This window comes from Falco peregrinus, chromosome 3 (assembly GCF_023634155.1).
Source record: "Falco peregrinus isolate bFalPer1 chromosome 3, bFalPer1.pri, whole genome shotgun sequence".
Lineage (NCBI taxonomy): Eukaryota > Metazoa > Chordata > Aves > Falconiformes > Falconidae > Falco > Falco peregrinus.
In genome coordinates, this window is record NC_073723.1 from 114,232,472 (window position 1) to 114,258,047 (window position 25,576).

At 38.8% G+C, this 25,576-nt stretch overlaps 1 protein-coding gene across 8 annotated transcripts in view; it reads left to right on the plus strand.

Annotated features, from left to right (window-relative positions):
- Positions 1-25,576, plus strand: part of RERE (arginine-glutamic acid dipeptide repeats) — a 254,066-nt gene that overhangs the window by 122,295 nt on the left and 106,195 nt on the right. For 7 of the 8 annotated variants that reach the window (XM_055799961.1, XM_055799963.1, XM_055799956.1 and 4 more), the window contains exons 4-6: positions 7,424-7,529; positions 9,012-9,108; positions 13,143-13,247. In XM_055799961.1, coding sequence (XP_055655936.1) covers positions 7,424-7,529; positions 9,012-9,108; positions 13,143-13,247 — 308 coding nt within the window. Of the gene's footprint in view, positions 1-7,423; positions 7,530-9,011; positions 9,109-13,142; positions 13,248-19,683; positions 19,858-25,576 lie in introns of those variants that run through there. The other variant, XM_055799964.1, reaches the window with a different exon arrangement.

The window sequence follows — 25,576 nt, forward strand, 5'->3', positions numbered from 1 at the left end:
AAAGCAGAAATTGAGGGGAGGGGAAATTTTAGGAAGGGTGCTAAATAAAATTAAGAGCTGGTAGGTAACATTTATTCCACAGTAGCTGATTTTTGTGTAAGCGTGGAGAGGAAGACAGAACTATGAGGAGCAGATAGGGGAAAGAGGAAAAAAGCATTTAGATGGCCCAATTTGTTGAGCTTTCGTCTTAGAAGTGCATGTAGTTAAAGTACAATGAAATACAGTGCTAACCTGTATCCTGATGGAGGCAGACTACTATTGAATTCACTAAGGTTCATGCTGTCTTTTAGTGCTATTATTTGCAGTTTCTGATGGATCTTTCCGTAGTTCTCAGATACATAATTATACTTTGTCATATATGCTAGAGAGTTCTTGCCTTGTGACTTTAGTACATCATCCCACTAGAATATCCGGTGTTCATAAAATGGCAGTGCAGCAAGTGTTGGTAGTACGGTTCTTCTGGTGATCTGAAGACTGCTGCTTTTTTTTTTTTTTTTTTTTTTTTCTCTTCTAAAGAGAGTCTAGCAGCTACAATGCCAAAACACCCACACTAGGAGACAACATATGGCAGCTACTATGAATTAACATAGGGAATTAACATGTGGGTAAGTAGCACATTACTTTGTGTTTTTAAAAAGGCTTGAGCCTTGATAGCTGGATTCTAAGCTTTTAGCTATCTGGCCATCTCATCCCAATGCACAAAATGCAACCTTTCAGATAATGAGTTACGATTTAAGACTGATTTTGGCCATGTTTTGGAATTGTTTAAAGGTGTAGGCAAACAGATTGTTGTTTATACTTGCATATGTGCATATTGGTATGTAGGCTGAGAATTACAGGTGTGTTTACGGAACTTGTATGCTCTCCCCTTCCCTTATGTAGGAAGCAACTGTATACAAATAACCTGCCTGTACTGAATAGTGTTTGGCGTAGTTCACAAACACTTTTGCTTCGGACTTTGTAGAAACTGTAGTAGAGATCTAGAATAAATAATACTCTCAACAAAGCTGAGTGGCTCTGAGCAAGAGGACAGAGTTTCTTGTGTAGTCTTCAGGACAGGTGTGTCCCTGAAGGTGTATGAGTGTTTGTATGCATATGCATCTGAGTGCAAAACTTTGAAATTCAGGGGAAGGTGAGTGTGTGGTTTGTTTTTACATCCCCGAGTTATTTGTACACAAGACTGAATTGATTTCCAGCATGCTGAGGTGACTTCATGAATTCCGAAAGGAGCTTCATTTATTAAACTTGTGAATAAAAGGGACACGAGAAATTCTTGCTGTAAAAAATCACAGAATGTAAAGAGCAAGACATTGTGGAAAAAATCCTATATTGTTTTGTCAATAAATTATGCTTTCTCCTACATAGATCACAGGAATGGGACTTTACCCTGGAAACAGCAATATTTGATACCCGAGGCAGCTTATTCCCAGCATAGCTCACACTTCACTGAATACACCGATCGATTATCCGCGGCTTAACCAAGTCTTCTCATTTCCTGCCTTCCATTACTGCGCTCAATCAAGCTGGCTGTTCTTTGTGGCCTGCCTTGTGCACTGAGATAAGCCATCAAGGCATGTTTCTATTAGAAAAGCTCTAGTAGATGGAATACTCATTAGATAACACTAACAGGTTTAAAGGTTGCAGTCTTTGTGTTGGTTCAGGTTAAGAGGACAGGAACCAAAAGGGCTGCCTTCCTGGGTTATTGTGTTTGAGGGGCAGAGAGGATTAAATTGTATGTTGCCGTATGTAGTACTCTTATTTAACATTTTTATTTCTTGCTGAATACTGATAGCTCTTACTTTTGACAATGCTTCTGTGTTTGCAAGAAGTAATAATGTGTTAATATGCATGCATCTGAATTAAATAACCCGGCTGCGAAAATAATATTCATTTGAAGCAATAACCTCTGTATTTCTGAGCTGGGTTTTCCTGGCTTACAAACAGCTGATCAGATTTCTTTTTTAAATGGAAAGCAGCCTACGAAAAGATATCCTGAGAACTTGAAATTACTTGCACTGTTGCAGAGTGGGAAGAAGAATGATACTTGTGGTGTCTCTTTAGCTCCTGATTTCCAGATAGTTTAATTTGTGCCACCCCCCACCCCAAGGGATTTGGTATCAGTGGTCTTCATTTTTCTTTTTCTCTCGATTGGATATAAGTAAATGTCAAAATCGAGTAAGTGTAAAAATAAATACTTTACAGTAGAAAATACAGGTAGCAATTAAACGTGGCAGGGGAGGGGTGTGGTACAGCGAGCAGAGCAAGTCAGATTTGACACTTGTATTGGAGCCAGGCTAATACTGTGTTATGGAGCATAATTAGAACTGTTTGTGTTAAATGAAATAATCATTTTTTGGGCACAAACTCCGTCCCAAGGGAGTGAGTTAATTTGTAGCATTTAAAAAAAAAAAAAAAAAAAAAAGGCAAGCAACCCCACTTGAAAACTGGCTTTGTGAGGCCAGAGCCTTTATGCTGCAATGCATGAGATATTTATTTTGAGCAGTGGAATGACTGATAAAATATTATTGTGTTGTTAAAATAATGCAAATAATTTGGTAGCTTAGAATTAATCACATGATCATTTTTTTCTGATAAAAATTTTCATCGTTAAAAGTATGTTTGAAAGGAAAGATGTTCTTTTCCTTGTTTCTGTTTTGCCATTTGTTTCTTTGAAATAGCTACTATTCACTGACTCCAGTGTGCCCATCTGTCATCTCCAGCATTTGCTGTATTGTTTCCAAAGCTAGTTGTGATTTAACATGGTATCTAAATAGGGCAAGTAATGAAGTGTAGTGCTTAAATCCCTCTGAGAGAATCTGCAGGACAGCTGTGATCATTTGCACAATTTGGTTAGTCATAACATTGGGAAGAGAATGTGGAATCTCTTCAGATGTGAATTGTAATGTGCAGTAGCTCTCTTTTCAAGTGTGTTCTAGAAGAAAACTGGCACCCTGGAAATGTCACAAATGCTGCGGGAATCAGTACATTCATACTTTTAAAGCAAACCTGCAAGATTATAAGCAAACCTGCAAGATTATTTCTTTTCCCTTTTAAAGGAGGGGCTTATTTTTAAATAGAAGCTGACCAGATGCTTGTGAACTGGGATTCTTTAATCCATTTTCAGATTTTATCTAATTCTTGTCGTATGTCCAAAACAGATTCATGTTTTTAAAAATGAATAATAAGCAAAACAGCAGAAACAGCAAAACCCCCAAGTGAGTACTTTTCAATGCTGCAGAAATAGACAATATTTTCATTTAAGGGGATAATGTAGTTTTGTAGCACAGGGAATCTTTTTGAGCTGACAGAAAGACACTTCAAAGCACTTGCCATTGCTGTGATTTCTGCAAGTATGAATTTGGCATGTGACTCTGCACCTTTTCATATGTAAAGGCGTGGAAAAAAAACCCAACACTATGAACTAGGGGACATTCCTTTGTGTGCACGTGGTTCTAAAATAAATGGTCTACCACAGAAGTTGGTGCCTTGACACTTCTGAGTATAGTCTGCTTTATAAATGACATACATATTTAGGATGCTGGCTGACAAAATAGCATGTCTAGGAATTTCTGTGCAATGAAGGATGTAAAAAACCCAAGTTTCTGACAGACGTTTTATATTTCTAGGAAGACTGAAACTTCATGTTAAACCCCACAAAATCATGCATGCTGGTGAACAGATAAAATACTTTTCAAGATGAAGCATTTAAGTTGGACATAAAGCAGCAATGATCCTAAGAGGTATTTGGGAAGAGGTCAAATCAGTCACAGCTGCCCCCCCTGCCCAACAACAACAAACCCAACAAAAAAAGCAAACCCAAACAAACAACCCAAACTCAGTCTCTACCAGGAAGATGCAAATAGTGGCTTATTAGTATGTCAACATATTTTTAGTTGCAGCATTGTCCTGAGATGTTTCTGTGAAAAGTTACTTGCATACCTCAGTTGTAATTTTTTTTGTTACATTCCTTACATATGGAGGCATTCAGTTGTGCCATGTGCATGCATTCTATGGTTCGGATGATGGAGAGCTGTCAGCATCATTGAGCATGTACTGCTTTCCATTTTGAGAGATACATAATGAGTCTGATAATTTTTAATTATCAATTAATACATTGGACATGTTTGTGTTTTCCTGTCATAATTCACTTAAAATCCCTATTTAATATAATTTTGGTTTTGTAAGTTAAAAGCATAGAAAGTTGGTGTACCTCTTGGTTTCATATCTATGCTTATACATGCCATTTGGATTGATTGGTTTTCTGTCATCTGTTTTGGTTCCAACTTGAACTTAATCTTTGCTCTTCAGAGTCTTTATAATTATTTTTGTTTCTGAAGTGTAGTGAAAGAAAAGCCACTCTTCTGTCTTATGAAACCCCCTGTAATTCCTTTTTCTTTGTGCTCTTCCCCTCTGACAATGCCTCACAACTACATGGTCAACCTGAAGAAGTCAATACCATTCCTGTTGGCAGGTTGCAGTGTAAAGCAATTCATCATTTCTCTGAAAACTTAGGTTCAGCCAGCCTCCAGAAATACAGTCTTATTCCCTGTGTTCTTCCTGACTGTGAATCTGATTTCAGGGGAGGAAACATTGTTGTTCTCTTCCACTGTGAACAGTAACTACTTACCTGGAATAAAACACATAGCAAAGGGAACAACTGAGGTGTTCTGTGAGTCTGGGAACAAAGTTCCAAAATGGGAAATGAAAACTTTCCCATCGAATTAAATGCTGGAACTTAGCAAAAAGCTCTGGACTGTCCTGAATTTATGGATTGAGTGATGAGTTGATAAAACACTACAAAACACAGTAAATACTTTGCCTTCATTGTCTCTTAATGTGTGAATATTCCTGATAAACTCTGGTGTAACCCCCTGCTATTCCTTTTTTTTTTTTCTTTTTTCTTCTTTTCCTCCAAACCACATTGGGTAACTTGGTCATTTGCAGTGAAGCTTACAGGAGACACGGTAATAAGCAAAAACTTCTCTTTGCATTGACTGAATGGCAAACTGGGAGGGTCTTTTTGAGAGGAGCGGAGAGAATGAGGTGGTCCTTTATGGCAGACAGCAAGAGGAAAAACTACTCCCAGCTACTGATTTTTTTTTTTCTATCCAGGTGTATCAGAATGCTGCGTAAGTGTTGACCTTAACCTAATCCCGGTGCTGTTAACAATAGCCCTGTGCTATCCTATGATGCAGTAAGAAAATTGCATCACCATCTCCTTTAGCCTTGGCCTAATTTGAAATAAAGTTGTGACCCCCTAACTCACAGCTCTGTGATGCCAAGGAAATGAAAATGTGATGGTTTTGATCCCTCCCGTTTTGTTGCTGTATAACCCCAGCGTACACGTACGTGAAGGATATACCTTCTTGCAAAACTTGAAGGCCGCAAAACTGCTGGCTTCTGGCAGAATCACTGAAGGGTTATGTAGGGGGTTGTATCCATTCATTCATGCTCACTTTGACCTCTCCATGACCAGTTCTTGTTTACCCAGATACAGTAACTTGTTTCATTTTTCTCTGGGCTACACACAGACACCCCTCCTCCCACACCCACCCTCCCTCCCCCCCATTTGTTCTTAAGAAACACTTCCACCAACAAAATTCAATACTGTATTTTGTAGTTCTTGTTCATGGTTCCATATACATATGTTCTTATACCTCCTTTACCCCATGCTTTTTGGAGCATTGTATTATTTGAGAGACACCCAACTTTAGTGGCACACACCAAGAAAATTTAAGCATTAGCTTTTGATGCTTGTTGTAAACTGCCCGTACATAGGCGAGTAGTACTCCTGCCGCAAAGAGATGCTTTCTGAGTGTGCTTTCAGGACTTTGTGTAATGCAAGGGGGGTGCTTTCTTCTCTCAACTAAAAAAATGTGATGAGAATTTGCAGAGAAATTCTGGGTTAATGTTTCCCACCACAGCTGCGTCCAGTTCTTGTTACCGGTAGTAGAATTTATGAACTTGTAGCAAGAGAGTAACAGAACGTTTACCTTTTTTTTTCCTTCAGAATTCAGAGTGTGTTCGTAAAAACTGTGACGCACAAAACTTTCTTTCAGAACAGAAGTCTGCAACCATGTTTTTTGAACAGCAGGCAGCTCAAAACGGTGTTGCCTCTCAGACTTCATCCTTTTGAGCTTTTTGATGGATTAGACAAGCTTGTTGTCTTGACTGAGAATGTATTCTTTTTTTTTTTTTTTAAAAAAAAAGTAGGTTCAGGTTTCTCCTGTAAAGCAGAGCACAAATATGCTTTGTATGTTCTTGAGGGGCTTTAGAGGTGTGCGGTGCATAGAGCTCGTGGTAGTGGCGGATTAAAGAAACTTTTCTGGCACAACGCTGCCACTATCAGGTGTTTTGTGGTATTACATGTGTTTTTAATCAAAGGCTTCAAGAAGTTAATTTAATGGAAACATGTTGATGTTTATTAAGCAGAAAGGGTGGAAATCGCTGTAAGAACCAGGCTGATGTGAACAGGAGAGATGGTGATAACTTCCTTGTCCCACAACCTATAATTTAACCTTTAAATGTAGGATCTAGAGAACTGTAGTCTAGAAAAAAACCGAACGGTTCTTGCAGCTGTCTCATGCCAAAAGAATTTTAATTTCCCTTTAGGCCTTCCTCTGTTTCTTCAAGTGTTTTGGAGCAGTAGAAAGAATTGGCTTCAAGGGTTTCAAAGATAAACTGAAGCAGAGAGTCTGTAATAACTTGATCTAAAAATTCTCTTTAAGTGGTGTTTATGCTTCAGTTTCCTTTTGTGAAGGAACAAACTGGTAGCTGGATTCTCAAATTGAAAAGGAGCACTTGAGGAGGATAGTTTTGTGAGGTACGTGAGCAGTCACAGCCTATAGTTACTGGGATTGAAGTGCAGCATCCTGTTCTTTTGTGTAAAAGAGTCTTAAAGAACATCTGCAAGTATGTCTGAATCCATCTGTCCTTGGGCGGGGTGTGTGTGTGTGTAAATCTGCTGTCTCTTGGTTACAACTGTTGAGAATGGTTGCATTGAATTACGTTACTATTGATACTCTTTCCTATGTTTGGCTGTAAATAAGTCTTGTTTGTAGAAATTAGCCGACTAACATCATGTTGCGTGGGGGCAAAAATTCCAGTCTTTTTCCGATCCCTGCTGCTTCTTTTCTTTGGTTAGTTTTTTGTGAGTGAATAGATCAGTATTTGCTGGTCAGCTATAGAGAGAGATACAACTGCATGATGATGCAGAATGTTCTTGTTGCCTTTGTCTAGTTTGAAATCTAGTCTGTCGTTAGCACGTTGCCCTTGTTTCATTGTCATAGAAGTGTGTTTTCCTCCCTATTTGGGTCTTACTTCAGGTTTCTTCAGTGTTGAAACAAATTTTGTACTTTAGAAGATTGTTTCAGATGTGGTCTGATTTTCCTTTTTAGTAATGCCTTTAGACCTTCTTTTTCAGAGTAAACGGGACCACCTCCTTATGAATGTCAAATGGTACTATCGTCAGTCTGAAGTCCCAGATTCAGTCTATCAGCATTTGGTTCAGGACAGACACAATGAGAATGGTAAGTTAGGCTCCGTAGAGTAAGGCCTTCTTTACTTGTACTCTGAATTTTAAGTTTTAACGGTCCAGAAAGTAAGAATACTGCTGCATAGGGATATGAAGCAAGGACTGTTGATGAAAACAATATATTAGAAGATGGATGATAAGTGTTTCTTACCTGCCTTGTTCTAACTAGTATGTGTCCTGTAACCCTAGCTATAATCAGATGTTTCAGGTATGGTTTAAATACTGTGCTGTATTATACTAATGCCTTGAGAGAGAATAGAAAAGATAACTAACATTGGATTCTTTGTAGGCCTTCTGGACAGTGTACTAATATGTAACTAGCTGGAGACCAAGTTGCTGAAGAAATTGTGAATTTCTTTTATTTTTTGTCCTTCTGCCATAGTGTCATGAGAACTACGTTTTTTACATTCATGCTACCTTGGATGTATGAATACTCACTGTGGTTAATATTGCAGTAAGTGATGTAACTGAATCACTTAGAGCTGAGTTTCCCCCTTTTCTCTTTGCAAAAATAAGTGTGATCTTGGGTTTCATAGAAGCAGAAGAAACTTTAGTACATATTCCAGTGTCATTTATCTTTACCCTCTAGGGGAGACCTAACATTTGCTTCTGTTCTTACTAGGAAGTTTCCTTGAGGCAACCGTTAAAATTCTGAAGATATTCCAAGGCGAATTGTGATGATAAAAGTTGATGCTTGAAATAGGGACACTTTTTGGTGCATGGAAGTACAAAGTTGAGCATATGTTCTCCTTTGCAATTTGCAGACATTAAGGACATTTTGTGTGTGCTTTCAGCAAAAGCTGCACAAATTTAACATTCCTCTTAATAATTTATTTGAAACTTCTAATAATGGAATAATAGGCACACTGGCAAAAATGAGCATTTTTGATAGTATGGCTGCTTTGTTACACTTGTGCATGTGGAGAAGTATTTTTGTGTGTTCTTCAAAGGTATTATAAAGCAAGTCATAGAAAAAGTTATCTTCCACTTTTTTCATTAACACTGAGGATTTTCTCTATTTGAACATGAATATCAGTATTTACCTGAAAGCCAGAACACTAAGCAGTTAGTACGGTCAATATTTTGTTGAAGTTTTGAGATTAAATATGCGAAACAGCCAAAACATTATCCCAGAAGCCAGAGATAAATTAATTTGCTTAGTTCCTTTCGGCGAGGAGTGCCCATTTCTATGTGCAGTGGATAAGATGTGTCAATCAGTACCCTTCTTTCCCTTCAGCGGTTCTTCAGACATGGCGAGGGAGAATTCATGTGTAAAAATGGGTATTACATTATTTCTGTACCTTACAGGCTATGTAAACAATATCAGTGTTTGTCATCTTAACACTGAGGAGTGTGTATCTAAAACATTCTCAGACTTTGACCTGTAAAAAATAACCTGCAAAACGGCAATGGTAGATGCTTTCAGCTACAGCTAATGCGTTGGTGGTTTTTTGTTTGTGTTTTGGCTTTCCGGCAGACTCTGGACGAGAGCTTGTTATTACAGACCCAGTTATCAAGAATCGAGAGCTCTTCATTTCAGATTATGTTGACACTTACCATGCTGCTGCCCTCAGGTAAGTTACGGAGGATGTGGTGCAGTGTTTGAGGTGGATGAGAAAAACCTTACTGAGAAGTGCTTTTTATGTTTTTGTCTGGGGATCATTAGCATACTGCTTAGCTTTCTCCTCATCTCCTACAGTAATTAATTTGTGTTATCTGTTCTCATTCATAAAGGAGCTGTAATTCTGCAATCTTGTTTTAATCTCAGTTAATCAATGTTGCTCAGAGGATACTGTTTCCCATCATTTCCAATTTAGGTTATTGCTACTTCCGGCAGAAATGCCACCCTCTTCCCTCCTCTGTGTTTGATTTCCCTAGTAACAATAGCATCTCCTAGTAAAGTGACTGGTAGTATGTTGCCCTGATTGAATTGTGTTAAAGGCTTTTTCTCAGAAGCACTTGTCATTGTTGCAGCCCAGCTAAGAGCTCCATTAAAAAAATAGCTGTACAGACAGGAGGTAATGGACCCTTGTATTGTTCTTTGTACACCCTTCCCTGGAGGTTGCTGCTCTCTTGACTCACTAAGTTTTTCACTTAAGTGGCTAACCTTTGACTAGGCCAAGGGGGTACACCATTACTTTAAAATGTTTTCAAATAGAAACAGTAAGGCACTGTTTTTTAGCAGATTTTCAACATGACAGACATGCATGGATATTGTCAAAATGCAAATTGAATATCCTTCCTGATAACGCTCAGATGGTGTTTCACTAGAACCATCTGGAGATTTTTTTTTTGTTCAGTCACTTTGCTGAAGCCACTTACTTCAAGACAAAGTAGCTGCAGCTTCTGTTATATGGGCAGGAAGAAGTCTGATTTACATATTAAAGTTTTTATTTTTATAAACTTGGGAAATTCCAGTGATGTACTACAATCTCATGAAATGCCACAGTGCCTTTTCTGAGTTACCGTTTGCCTTCCAATTTTAAACTGGCATGCTTAGAAACAAGCTAGCAGGAGGTTGGCTGTCTTGGTGGAACCAGTCTTGGAAATCTCTCTGCTTAGGGAGAGAGAGAACCTGAACAGTGTGCATGGAGAGTTCCCTGGGGAGTATTGTAACTTCTCTTCTACATACTTTCTGTTTGGGTTTTTTTGCTTTTAAAGGAAAGATAGAAATAGGAAGATTAAAAAATGGAATATATGTGTATACCAAGCAAACCTGAAAAATAACCTTCCATTCTCCCTTTCCAAAAAGAGGGGAGGCTGCTGGAAGACCAAACTGATCACTTCCTCAACCTGTCTTCTGTTTCATGTACCTCTTTTTTGTTTGGAAGTGGGCCCCATAGGCACCTGTCAGACCACTGTTTTGCTTCTCTTTGTTGGTATATGGTTTCACTGTTGTTTTTGTTGTTTTCTGGATTGTTCATGCTTTTGATCATTCTTGCATGCTTGTTGATGGCATCTCAAGATGATCATAATGGGGAGAATATACTTTTGCAGGATAAAGATTATATTTTTCTTGACTCTTTATTAGCAAATTGTGATTAATACACGTCAGTAATTTCCAGCATACAAGATGAACATAAGGGTAATTGCACATGGTGCTCTTACAGTTTGGAACATAGAGTAGGCTTCTGCCATCTTTTGTGTTGTGGCAGGAGGATTAATACGAAATTCTGATTTATTACGAGATTATTTCTCTGCCCTCTGGAAACAAATGGCTCTGGTCACACAATGAATGGATGACAAACTGGAAACTAAAATCAGTGATCGTAACTACCAATCTTCTACTCTAACCAGTAGAAAAATTTACCTAGAGTGTGAGAAGCGAACAAACAGAGATTGGCTTTTTGCCAAGTGCTGTGCTAGACAGATAACGAGCTGCCCTCCCAAGGAAGATACCTGACTTCATCCCTGCACAACCACCAGAGGACCCCAACGACTGAAAAGCGCAAACGCAGTGGGGGTGGAGTTACTGAGATCATTTCAAGGAGTATGTATATGGCTGGTGCAACCTCAATGGTATAAGTAGATCATATTTGAACTTCTTTGGCGTGTCTCTGACAAGAGTCATGTGCCCAGCACTGTGGTTATTGCTCTTTGACTTTGCCTCACAATAAAAGATTTCCAAACCTACCTTTGGCGGGTCAGGTATTTATAACATAGAGGATACTTGTCAATCGCTGTGGAAGTGTGTAATGAAAGTTTTATGTCCTTTTTACCTAAATGGTAAATCTTTGTGGTAATGTGTAGTATTACTTGTCTGAAATAATATGAACAAGCTGTACTCATATGAATATAGATAATAACAAGCTTATCTGGAAAATGCTTATTAACTTCAGATGAATTATTGAAAGAAAACTAAATCTTTTCCCCCAAAATACTTTTAAAATGTGAATTTAATGTGAAATATCAAAACAAATGCCGCTTCTCACTTTCAGAATGACTAAATGAGGAAACTGGCTTCAGCCACCAGAGATAAAACTAATATTAGTGAACAAGTTTGTCTTTTGGTATTTCTGTGTGGTGCCTCAATTGTGGATCTTGTTAAATAATGTTCCATTACAACCCGGCATGACCTGTGCAATATTCAGTGTTGCTTTGTCCCTTGTCAGAAAGGCAATTGACTGAGAATTAGGCAATCATAGGGACACTTCTGCAGCCTCAGCTCACAGGATGGCTGTATTGGTTTAGTGGGTTTTGGTGTGTGTCCACCCCCCTGCCCCCCTAAAACAGTTGGCAAGTTTATTCATACTTCATCCTTCTGGTGTGTGTTTTCCTTGCCTGTAGTAGTTGATGTCATTATCTGAGAGTTCATGTTCCAAGGTAAAGTTCTTACTGGTGGCTGGTTGGTAAGCCTTTCTGAAGTGCTTTACCATGAAAAGATTAGGAATTGACTCAAGCTTAGCATTTCAGCTTTCTAGTGCAGCTTTTCAAGTACATAGTGCTTTTAAGCTCTGCTGAGAAGACTAGGCAAAGGGATCCAGTATTATTACAGGCAAAATAATTACTTGTCTTGGTGTACTGCTGGCAACAGCACTTTTCATTCTATTTTAACCAAGACTGGCAAACCTTTTTACAATGTTTAATAAGCTCCGTAGTAGCTTGCTTATAATAGCAAATACTACCCAATAAATACAAGTGAAAGGAGATGCTATCTGTATTAATACTAGAAAGCTTGACATACTGAAAAAGAGTGAAAGCTTGTGCTTTGTTTATTACATTTAATCAGGTTTAGATAAAAAGCACTGATTCTTTGGCTGTCTGGCCTGTTTGTCTCTGCCTGCTTCTGATCTGATTTACTTGGTGGCAGTAAACTGTGATGCATTGAATGACAAAACACAAGCAGCTGTTGAACATAAACCCTTGTCCAACAAACCCTTGAAAAAATGAGATGTAACTTCTTACAGCTAGTCCTAATGCTCATCCTTAAGGATAATGACTTCATCAATGAACTATATTAAAAAAAAAATTAAGTCTGTTGTAGAACAAACTAATAAATCCTCTTTTCCTTTTTATTATTTTTTTTTATTAAATGTCTTTGTGTTTTACTCTTATATATGAAAGCAGAAGGAAGAAACTTTTAGGTGTTCGGAATTCGCATTGTTAGGATTGTAGTCTTGCTAAAACCAGCATAGCTTTGCTTTTTATTTGGAAGAGTTATTAAAATGAAGGTTTATTTAGCTTTCTAAATAAAAAGCTGACCTCCCAAATAACATGAGTAGTAGAATCTTTGAAGCTTCCTTAATGACCGAAGTGTAAACAGGACTGTAAAAACTTTGAAAATAAGACATTTTCAGGATTGTATTTCTAGGGTAGATATTGTTCGTTAGTCTGATTAAATTTGGGCTCCTCGGGACTGTGCTGGCTGAATGAGAATTTATGAATGTTTGCACAACATCACCTGAGACATTGTAAATGAATCTTCTTCCTTTTCCACCATGGGAAGAATCTGCATGGTTATTTGTTACAACAGACTTACATTTATGATGTTTTAGTCATTTATGAGAACACAAGGATGTCTGTGCCTTATACACAGATTGTAGTGGCACTTAAAAAATAGCTTTTATTCAAGATACAATTCTGATACCATTTTCCCTCTTTCTTGCAGAGGGAAGTGTAATATCTCCCATTTCTCTGACATATTTGCTGCTCGAGAGTTTAAGGCCCGAGTGGATTCATTTTTCTACATACTGGGCTATAATCCAGAGACAAGGTAAGTGATGTGACTTTAAAAAGCAAGCTTTACCACTGATCTAAGTCTGTAGGACCAAGGAAACTACTAATGGGAAGAAAAGTTAAAATCAAGTGTGATGCTGACAGGAAGGTGGGATGGAAGGGAATGAAAGGGAGAAGCTGCATCTTCCTGCTGTATGTATAGAGAAAAATTAAGAGTAGGTAACAAAATTGTGAAATGAGTTGTGACATCCAGTTGAACGTCTGTGTAAATAACGTACTGCTTACAGAACAGGTTTTTAGAACTGTGAAATGTTTTAAAGGTTGCAAACGTTAGCAGGAATAGGAATTCTTAGCTGTCTTAAACGCACACCCCTGAAAATACTTTTAAAATATGTTCACATCTTCTAGTAAGCAATGTTGAAATTTACTCACTTTTAAGAAATCAAATTGGAAGTTCTTAGGTGTGGAAGTTCATGCTTTGATGTGTAAACATTCATATAGAGATCCATATCAACAATTCATAGTTTATGCTTCACTGGCCTAGAGCAAATTCTAGATACAGAAAGAACACTTTTTTGGGGAATTAATACATACTTGAAGAAGGTACGTTAGGCATGCTCTTTCATTTCACAGTTCTTTCAGTCTGTCTAGGGGTTGGCCAACCAATCTTCTATCTCAGCTGTGTTTGGAAAGCAAAGCTGAAACTAGATTGTACCTTCATTATTTTTCAGGTCCAAACCATGACCCTTATTTTTATCATTTATGTAGTTTTATAAACACAGAGAATGCCTTACAAATACCGGCCTTAAAGAATTTGCTGTCTAGGGGCGTATTTCAACTAGCACTTGAGTAGAAGATTATTAATATGTAACAGGGCTCAGCAAGGTCTGTGCTGACTGAAAGTTTCTTTCTGTGCAAAACCATAATTAGCTGTGGACCTCGATTTCTGGAGATATTGGCGAGAAAAATATTATTCTAAGCAGGGATTAGGTAAGCATGTAAATAATGAATACTTGAATTGTTATATGGTGGATTCACTGTTTTTAATGCAGATATGAATCTTTATGCTTCAGGGCATAGCCAACCTCTTAACTGCTTGCAGTTAGGAAGAAACTCCCTATGTGGGCGTATTATTATGTAATTGCCTATTTATGAGGCTTCCTGTACCTTCCTCTGAAGTGCCTTAAACTGTCCATATGTGTGAGACAGGCTATTGGACTAGGTAAACTCCCTTAATTGATTCAGTTTACATTCATAGCAGGTACTGTCAGTCTAAGTCCCTAGGAGGCAATCTTACTAGTGTGTGGTGCTGAGGTCTGGGAAAAGGGCATGAAATCCTGTAATGTTTAAAAGTACAATATGTTAAACTATTTGTGGTGGGTTGGTGTGGGTTTTTTTGAGTGGTCCCACAAGGTGACATGTTTATGAAGGCTGTCATGATATACATCTCTGATATTCAGCAGTGTGCTTGACCCCTGTATTTAACTTTGTCGCTTTTCTTCAGTGCATTTAGTTTTGAGGGTGTGACTGTTATAAATACGCTATTTGTATTGGTGTTGGAAGTTTTGTGTTTAATGGATGATTTCTCTTTCAAAATGCCATTTATGTGAGTTGTCAGTGCAGTTTTAAACCCACACTCTGTGTAGAAGTAGCTAGAAGTAGCTGTTAATTCTTCCAGCTATTAGAAAATGACTGAGCCTGAAAAGATCAATGGAATGACTAAGCATGGTGCTTAGTGATCAGCTAATTACTCAGACTAGCCAGTTCTCAAAATGTAGGTTTTTCTTCATTTGGTTGCAGCCTGGGGTTTTTTTTCAAGTCTGTGTTTTGTCTGGGGGGTGGGGTGGGGAGGAAGGTTTAGAAAAAGGAGCTGAGTCTAGCTTGCTGTGTGTTTGCTGCTGCTTTATAATGCATGCTTCTTTGAATACCTACTTCTAGCTGACCTGTTGGTGGTTTGTCTATAAAGACAAAACCATCTTCAGCTTAATCTGCTTTTCTAATATAGCGTTCTTTTCCATATGGGAAGGATGGAAAATTTTCATGGTAGCTTGAAGTAGTAGTATGTTTTAGATCACGGTCTGAACCTTGCATTCACACCCCCTCAACTGACTTGTAGAAACATGTGATAGGGTATGTTCTTAGACCAAACAAGTGTGAGCTGTTGCATCTACAAAGATACATCTCTGTTTGAGGGATTTTATTTTGTGTTCAGCATTAGATGCTCATATACTTATCTGCAATTCTCAAATGCAGTTCAGCGTGTTGGGAATCTGACTTTTTCTTCTGTTTTGACATGTTCTGTTTGCAAAACAACCTGCGGATCCCCAAAATGTCCAAAACACTGGTGTGGTGGTGTGTAGCAAGAGACACTTTCAGTCTTGGAGCACACAGTGCTAAAGGAAACTATGTTTTGTCCTCTTCTATTTGAAAGCTTGCTGACGATAGGTTTAGTTTGGGAAATGCCAAGAACAGTGATTCTGTTGTTGATCATTCTGTGGTCTTGAAATGGTACATTTGTGTGTTTTGGGGTAACTTTTTTTATTAACAGTATATATTAAGCTGGGTTTCTTCTACAGAGTTTGGTAAGATTACACGCTATGTTTCGGTAATTCTCACATCACTGAGAAAAATCTGATTGTGGAATAAAAACCAAAACCAATCTTAAAGCTTGAGGCTGGGCATTATCATCTTGAATACAGTTAATCAAGCTAGTAAGTAGACTTGAAATATGTTCCTGGCTCTCAAGAGTGTGGAATACAAGCTTAGTGGATGTATAGTCAGCTGAGAAAGAAAATAAATTTTATGCTAAGTACTTTAAAATAATTAATATCATGTCTCTTCAGAGAAGTGGCTGCTCTGACACTGACTAATTCCACTAACATGGAATCCCACTCAAACTTCTGGGTTCCCCAGATGGCCGGATGAAACCAATCTTTATCAAAGGAGAAATGTTATGTGACTTGTATATGCTCTGAAATTAGTTTAGAAGCATTTCAAAGTGTAGAGAAGAACAGTCAAGAGACACGACTGAGCAAAGAAAAACAGACCTGTTGTACCGCTTCAGAAAATCAGTAACTGCACCAGCTTGAGTTAAGCTGTTGACTTGGGTGTTTGAGTCTGAAATCAGCTCTGCCTGTTAAAAAGTAATGTGTAGCAAGGCTTGGAAATGCTGTTGAACATACCGCTTGACCTCAGACAGCTGTTTTTCACCAGCTTGTGTCTTGCAGTCATTTACTACAACTCTAGTTCTTACCCTATCTGTGGTATAGTTCCATATGTAGCAGAATCTGGCAAGAACTTCTTCCAGTCCTTCCTTTTGAACTGTGACATCCTGTATGAACTTACAGAAGCAACTTTGAACTATCTCATTGAAGGATACAGGCGTGCCAGATGCCACTGTTGGCATTGGACTGTTTTTGTAGTGTACCGGCAAGTACTAGGCAATCAGTTCTTTGATCTCAGGAGTGAATAAATACATTATGAAGTTTTGTCTGACACTGACAACTGTAAGTATACATAGATTCAAATGCTACAACATTCTTACTTGGATCTAGAAATAATCAGGTATTATTTTAGTTTTCATCATCCTGAATCAAAATTACTCTTCCACAACACTGTTTCACACTGTAGAACAAAATACCAAACGTTCAAAGCATGGGTGAATTTTCCAAGTAGATGTTTTATGAAAGACCAGGATCTTGACAGTGTTTTTATTCCACAGTGTGTGCTTTTCCTTAATTTTTAATCTTTTTTTCTTCTGAAGTGGTGTTCTGGGGTGATGTGAGCTAAATGAGTATGGGTGTATCCCTGAGGAGTGCTCCCAAGAGTGAAATGGAAGGTGACTTGCTTTCTTTTTCTTGTCCTTCATAGTTTACTATTTCATGTTGTCTGGTAAGGGTTTTCTACTGGAAGTCTGAATCACTATGGAAAGCGTAGTGGTAGAGTACAAGTTCTCAGGTCTAGAAACAGATGGGAATAGTCTTAGTTTTTATGAAGTCAAGAAGCCAGTGTGGAGTTGTGTTTAAGTAGGATTTTCAAAGCTTCCTCTTAGTGTTGCCCTTCTTCGGAAAAGAACTGTAGTGGAATGATAAATTGATACCTGGAACCAAAATGTGAACAGAAGCTAAAGAGGACTAAGAGGGCTGTGAAGCTCTGTTTTGCTATTTTGATATATTGTCTCGTTAATTTTTAGCAGTCAGAATATATTGATTTTACACATATAATAGTGCTAGGGCTGTGATAGAGTGTAATGATCATAAAGGTTTTTATATGTATCCATATTTACGTCTCAAATCAGAACCTTAAAATGAGTCCTTATTATGCTTACACTTAAGTAGAACACTGACAGTTTGTGGTGTACTTTATTTAAATAAGACAATTCCTAGAATGTATCGCAAGTCCAATTTTTTTTTCTTTAAATAGGTTTAGCAATTTTACATACAACCAGGAATCCTCCTAATGGGGAAAACTGGGGACTGTTTGTATGGTATGCCCATGTGATGTGAAACAGACTGCTTCTGTATGTCTTACAAACCAACTTCGCTGTAATTTAGTATCACTCTGGTCTAGTATTCCCAGGAAAGGATTATGGAAGATGCTGAGCACCCCTTACTTCATGTCAGTAGGTATTGTCATGTATTGGAAGTGCCTTGCAATAGATTACTTTTACGCAAAGAGACAAAAATATCCCAAAACCTCTATTTATCTAGATAAAGGGATGTATAACTTCCTTGGATTATTCCTTCTGGCTGATATCACACTTACTAATATAACTTGGGATATGTTGTTTCTATGTGTTTGTATCTCAATTTATCTCTGAACTGGAGGGTAGCATAAAAGCTGAGAATTTTATCTCAAATTCATGGTGTGAACTTCAGGAGAAAAACTTAATCCAGGACAGCAGTACCAAAAAAATCCAGAAATATGTTTCAGCTGTAGTTGAAATGAAGGCTAGATACATTTGGCCTTATAAGTGTTCTTACTTAAATTTGTCAGCTGGTAAAGACTGTACAACATATTTGGAGCAGTTATCTTTTTGTAGTCTGTGAAAATTTGATCGGACAGTTGTTCTGAATGTGATGCCTCCCGTAATATTTTTATAACAGAAGTGAGCTAATAGAATGTTATGGTGGGTTTGTTTGTTTGGGGTTTTTAGCAGTTTATTATACTGCAGTTCTAAATGCATAGCCTAGTAAGCTTAATACTAAAAAAAAAAGGGGAATTTTTATCATGGTTGGTTGTGTTTGGTGTTAAATTTATTTTTAATTTTTTTTTTCCCTTTTCAAGTGTGAGCAAAGCCCCTCTCTCCTGTATCTTAGGGAAGGGCTACTTCAGATTATGAGTGAGCTTTGGTAGCATCAGATAGTTTCAGCAGAGCCACAGCAGCTGTAATGTTCAAGATATGAACATTTTGAGTTCTTATTGCAGGTTCATTGAAGGAGCCCAGACTGTGTTGTTGAAGGTTCCTGGGCAACGGGGTGGGAGGTAACACAATATGGGCAACAAGAAAGGTGTATTATCCAGCTTACAATTTTTTATAATTTAAATTTTGTTGTGATAACATTTTATCACTGGATTATTTTGAGAGAGAAAATTTGGGATTGTTTTGTAGCCTGGTATGTTTTTACTTCGTCTTTTTTCTGTCTTAAAACTCAACATCTGAGAAACTTCTTATTCTTTTCTAGGCTCGCAGTAAGTTCAAGTATCTCAGATGCTCTAAAATGCAGGCAGGTATGCTAATTAAAGCATTTTATGCTGTAGGGGAAGGGATATTACTTTCATATAAAAGGGTAGCTAAGAATTTTTTTGAAAATCATATCAGTGAACAGGAGTGCAAAAGATCAAGGATGATGTAGGAAGTTCAAGCCGTGAGTGAAGTCTGGCTCCTCTTGGGCTCACCTTGTGTCCACACGTGCTGACAGATGGCAGCGGCATTGTTCTTTGAGAATTCATATTCTCTAAAGGGTCTCATATATTGCATTATTGACAGGTAGAATAGAAGTATTTTGTGAATCAGCTTGCTGCTTTGTTTCCTAACTGATATATTGTATGTTAAAATGTGAAGCTTCTGTCATTTGCATTTATGAAAACCTCGAAGCCTTTTAGTCAATGTGATTTTTTTAAAAAGCTCATCACAAACTAGGGGAAAAAAGATTTTAGAAGCCTTTTTGAAATTGATGTGTATTTCCATTGGAGAAGATTTAAGAAGTGCTGGAACACAGACCTCCAGACTTGGAACGGCTCTGCTCTCCGGCGTTGGCTGTATCAGATCCCCCAGCTAAGGCCCCACTTCCCTGCACACTAGCTTGGTATGCAGAAGCTGCGGAGTCTGTTCAGTGCGCTTTATTTACGGAACCAGCAGGGTTGAGATTGATTGCGTTGTAAGACAGTGTGTGGATGAGGGAGGGTCACAGCACATGCTCAGTCCTGTCAGTCCGAGGGCGAAGTTTCTGCGTTCTGCGTGCAGGCTTAGGTCATAGCACAAGCTCAGTGAAAGCTCTCTGAGGTCTCTCAGACTGCATGTGCCTCCATTTTGAGTTGGTAGAGTGGAAAAGGCAGAGTTTTAGCTGTTAAGTAGAGGGCTCAGGAATACATCTAAACCCACAAGAGCCTGTCATAGTCATGGATGATCCATTCAGCCCCTGCAGGTAGGCTACATCACTCTGGCCTCCCCTAAACAGTGATGATTTTTGCTGTTGTTTGTGACTTCTGAAATGTTTATGAAATCATTTCATTACTACTGCATGTTCCTCAGAACCTTGTAATCTCACATCAGCTTTGCTGTGCAGCTGTTCGTATGGTGCATGAGGGCACTGAGCAGGGAATCTGCTGGCTAAGGGGTGCATGTAGCAAAATGTTGAAGCTGTGTGGTCTTATTTGTAATTTTATATTCCCCACCCCCCCACCCCCACCCCCTGGTGCAGTTTGAATTTCAGTTGTGCTGTCTGCATGCCAACCTTATGGCAGGTCCTAGGGAGCCGCAGAGGCACTCTGCGGGATGCAGCGTTACTGAAGTGGCCGTTAGGGAACGTCTGGGCCTGTGACAGGCTGTTAGGATAATGTTCCAGGGAGGGTCGCAGGCCAGCAGCCGTTGTTTGCTCGGAGGAAGGGTGGCTCTCGTTCCGACCCAGGGGCAGTGATCCCACTGATACTTCCACAGGTATTGAGGGGGGTGGGGGGTGGGTGGGAGTTAGCCAGCATGGTTCTGCTTGCTTGTCAGTCACATGCAAATAACACACACGCTCTTAAAATGCAGCAATATTGTCTTATGCACTGAAAGACTTGTGATGTGACAGCTGTGTAAGCAATACTCACGTCTGTTTTATTGGGCTAGGAAAACAAATTTTTAGACTGATGTGAATAAAACAGAGGACTTGAGCTCTACGGTTTTGTGTGATGATAGTATGGCTGCAACTGGCTTTGAGGTCCTTGTGGGACAGTCGTCAGTGACTTGTCACTGCTAAGTGTAAATGGGGTTGAAAGGAGTTGTTTCTGTTGAGTGGGAGTAAACTGGATTCTGTGGTGTGTTCTCGTTCACAGTAGTGTCTGAACTTGTGCAAAACTGGGTGCTGTTCTGTTGTGGCCCTCTGCCTAGCCCACTGGCTTGCAGAACTGATGTTGGCACCGTGGGCTCTGTTGCTGAGGGGAAATGCTTCTGTCAGGGTAACTTGCTAGTTACTGGAGCATGTGGAGTTTGAAGGTGACCGGATGGGCTGTGCTGCTTGTAGTGAAGTCTCTGGAACTTCATAGCAGAAGGCTGACTTCAGCACATGTAGTCGTTTACCTCCGCAGTGTGCGTTACTGGGGCTACCTCCCTCCTCTTGCCAGAAGCTGGGGAATGAATGATGAGTAAAACTGCGTAGTTTTGCCCATGTTAGTGCCGTGTCCGTATCTGTATGCTCTCTGAAGTGTCATTCCCTTTTCCATTGCCTTTTACACCTATAGAGCATAAAACTCAAGAACATCAATTTAGTGTGGATCACTGGTCATTTTTGCCATTGGCTGAACAAAAGTTGTGCTCATGGTTATGGAGCACAGTTCCCTTGAACTTCAGTCTTGCTGAATCACCCCGTAGTTGAAAGGGGTGTCTCTGTAGGCCTAGGCTTTGGAAACTTTCTTATTCCTCTTAAAGGAGCTACTTGAATACATGTACAGGGATGTGACACTGCCCTGTAGGAATACAAGGATATGACACCTGGTGTCCTCAACATTTGTTTTAAATGTTGACTTCCAAGCGGAAGAGAGTGAACGTGTTAAGGGATGGGAAGGGTATGAAGCAGTCTGTGCTGGTTTTTAGTGATAATTTGTGCATGTGTTAAAAAAAAGGCTTGAAAAAAACGCTTATAAAAACTATAAGGTTAACTAACAATAGCACAGGTGGAAAAAATGAAAATATGTATAGGTTATAACAAAACAAAATCTGATTGCCAAACAGAAGTATTACATTTGGCAAAACAAGTACTGCTGGAACAATATGCCAGGTAAGGCATTCTTCACTTAAATCACTTGCACATGAAAACTTGTGGATGTGGTGTTGGTTATATTGGCTTCCTCTTGAAGGGTGTCTGGTGTCTGTGCTGTACAATTGGATGGCTCCTGTTCCTGGCAAATGTATAGATTTTTTTTATTTTTTTTTTTTTTGGTTGCTGTGGCAGTATTCCTCTCTCAGCAGGCTTTCAGAGATTGTGAGATCTCAAGTTTTCCTTTCCATGTGCTTCAACACTAAATGTCTTCCGCCAGTTGTGGGGTTGGTCAGCCAGTTTCTAATGAAAGCAGTTCTTCAGGCTTGTGCATAGGTGTACAAGACTGTTTGGTTTTCTGTTTGTGTTACTGCTTTCTTTTTAAAATATATCTCCCTTGCCTGTGCCCCGCGGGCCCCCCCCCCCCCAAAAAAAAAAAAAACAAAACAAAACACCAACCAAAAAAACTCAAAAGCAACCCCACAACCCAAAAAACAACCAAAAAACAAACACCCCCACCCCCACCCCCTGGTAGTAGCAGAAGTAAGGCTGTCTGCTGTAAGTTATCTGTGGTACTGGCAAGACAGTCTGCTGAAAAGATCCTTTCTCCTTGATCAAGCTGTGGAGTGTGCTTATTCATTGCTACTAATGGTGAAGTTTTAAGCTGGCTAGATGCCCAGAAGATTCTCTCCAGTTCAGACACTGTTGATAGGTGGTCTGGTGACTTAGAGTTCCTCTCCAAATTCCAACTGTTTGAAGTTAGAAGTATATTATGGGGAGTGCTTGTATTTTGTCTTTTGGATGAAGAAATAGCAGGCAAGTACATTATAGTCTTTCCATTGTTCTGGCTTCGATTTTAATTGTTTTTTCAAGACCTAAATCAGTAAGATTACCTCTTCCCCCCCCCCCCCCCCCCCCCCCCCAATTCTTTAAGCTGTAATTTGTTTTAATGAGAGCTTTGTATTTCCAGGTGTATGGCAGAACTATATCCTTATCTTCAAGCTTGTTTTATGATTTGCAATCTTCATGCTGATAACCTTTAACACATGCTGTTGCTTCTCCACTTACCTGCTGTTGAAGGAAGCTGGAGATTTGTGTTGTCAAGCAAGCTAAGAGACTGAGTGGTAGACCATTGCATCTCACCATGATGAATGGATAGAAACAGATGGGAATGATGGGAAAAAATAACTTCTAGGTTGGTGCCAGATTCTACTGTCCTGCATGTAAACTGTGATAGTACTGAAGATATGGTGCTGATGTAGTACATAGTCTGTTTTAATAGTGAGTATTTGCTCTGGAAAGTGCAAAGGTACTACCTGGCCATTTTGGAAACTATACAGGATAAACACTTAAAGTGACATATTTCCGTGCTGAATTCATTTCCATATTTACTTATCAGTGTAAATGTTGCTTGTCAGTAAGTAACATTCTGGTTCTATTAGAATCACATGTAGAACAGATGAAAGACTTAGCATCATGCAAAGGTTTCCACTTACTCATTTTTTTGAACTTGTGATCAAAATACTGGTGTCTTCCTTATTTGAAGGGAAACAAATATTGGAAAGCAATTATTAGAGAGAAAATCTACAAGCAAAATACTACTCACAGAGGTAATTCCTATGTGGAGAGAATGCTTGTTTCCTTTGCAGTAACTTGTCTCTAAGAATGGTTGTTTTATGATTGCTTCCATGCTACCTTTTGAGTAGGGGATAATACTTCTAAGGACTCTGTAGTCTTTTTCCTCGTATATAAACCCAATGAAAAATACTGTTATCTTGAAAAAGCTTTGCTTGTCTGACTCAGACTTCTGTAACTACTTCCTTTTCCAAACAGGAGCAGAACACAGGGTCCTCTGCTTCCTTTAAAGTTCCAACACAGCAGTCAGCAGGTTTGAGCTTGTACTCAAGGTAGAAATGTTAGTGCATGTTTATTCATTCCATCTTCAGATTGAGCAATCACTGAAAATGCTCCCGTATAAGTTCATTTGCCTGAAATAAGGTTTGGTTTTTCACTCAGAATATGAAATTGCTTGTGCTTTTTTTGAAATTATTATTATAACACACTGTTACAACAGGTTTTAAACAGAACTTAAACTTTCTAGAGGCTGACTGGTAGCAAGAATATTTTCTGAGCATTAAAATACTGCTTCTAGAACAGAAATTAAAAAAAGTTTAAGGCACAAGTGCAAGCTGGACACATGAAATCAGGTAACAAGTAATTTTTTTACGTGGAAAATAATTGTTGGGAAAAGCTAACAAGCCATTGTTTAATCTGTAAATTTGATATAGGTCTCAATGTAATGAAAACAAAACCATGTAACTAATTCATTGTGTTTAAGCAAGAATTTCAGTTTGCTGGGGGGAGAACAAATTCTGTTATTTTTAGGCACCAAACTCACAGGTTTTTTTTGGTAGTTTGGGGGTGTTTTGGGTTTTTTTTTGTTGTTGAAGGTTGAATGGCCTGAACCTGATTGTCCCTTTTTTGTACTTTGAGCTGTGTAATGTAAGAACATAACATGCATAAGAACGGTGGTCTTGGGTCAAATTGAGGATCCATTTGGCTCAGTATCCTGTCCCCCAACAGTGGCCATAAGCAGATGCTTGGAGGAACTAAGAATAGAGCCATGGTGTTTGAAGAGGCTTACTGTGTTTGCAGACAGTCTAGTTTGCAGTGAAATCCTACAGCTTCATTAGTGCTACAGAGGAGCAAATGTATGTAAAGGTTTGTCTCTCTGTTTCATAGTTAAGTCTCTGTAGACAGAGCTTGCATGCTTCGGATGAGGGAGGAACATGGCAAGAGAAGTTCTGAGTTTTGTTTTATGGATGCACAATATAAAATAAAACAGAATGTCTTACCAAATGGAACTTTTGATTGTAATGCCAGTCCCTTTCAGGGCCCTGATAAACTATTTTTTAACCAGCTCAAGTTGGAGGGGAGTAATTTTGTTCTCTCCTGTTTTGTCCCTTAGAGATGGAACAAAATGAGCCTTGCCAGATGTTTTTAGAACTGCCTCTGAAGGCATTTTTTTTTTCATCTTGGGTATTGGACCATTTGCATAAAAAGATTTTATTTTAAAACTACTACTTTATACTTTGTCTTTCCTGACTACTTTAGATTTATATTAATTTTACAGAAATCACAAACATCCAGGAATTGCCTATTATGCTTTCAATTTATGTTTCTGATTATCTTTGCCAATAATAGTGACCGTTTGGCTACATCCAGTGTTAAAGTGTCTGATTGCAATTTGTAAATATTCTGACTATAATGCATATATCTAATCTGGGTTTGGTTTTATTTAGTAAGCTGTCGATTTTCTTACCAGGCTTAGTAAATAAACACAAATCTTGTAAGAATCATTGCTTCGTGCTATAGCTTGTTATTGCTTATTAAAAACAAACAAAAAAACCAACCAACCCCCCAAACCCCTACATATCCTAGCTTTACATTGTCTTTCCTCTTTTAATCTTTTTTCATGTAAAAATAATGACCCCTTCCAACTGTTTTTGCACTGTTCCTTAATGATCAACCTGTCCTCGCATTGTGATGGCTGAATACATACTAATTGTTATTCTGGTACCCCTTCTGGTCTCAACTTCAGAGAGCCCTGTCCCGTGCTACAGGCCGTGTTCCAGGGTGGTGAGAGCTACTTAGACTGACAGCACTTCTAGTTTAATTGTTGAACCTTCCTTTGCACTGTGAAGCTTGCATTTGTGGCGTGTCTGTTGCAGTAGGTAGTGGGTTGTACCAAGCTGATTTTGAAACCTTTGTTTTTTTGGGGAGCTCCAAAGAGAATAAGAAAGACTGAGGGGTGGTCTGTGGCTGAACGATTTGGCCGGTTTAAAAACCTTTCTCTGTTCAAGCATCCCTTGAGTTTAATTACAGATCACCCCAACATACAGAAGTG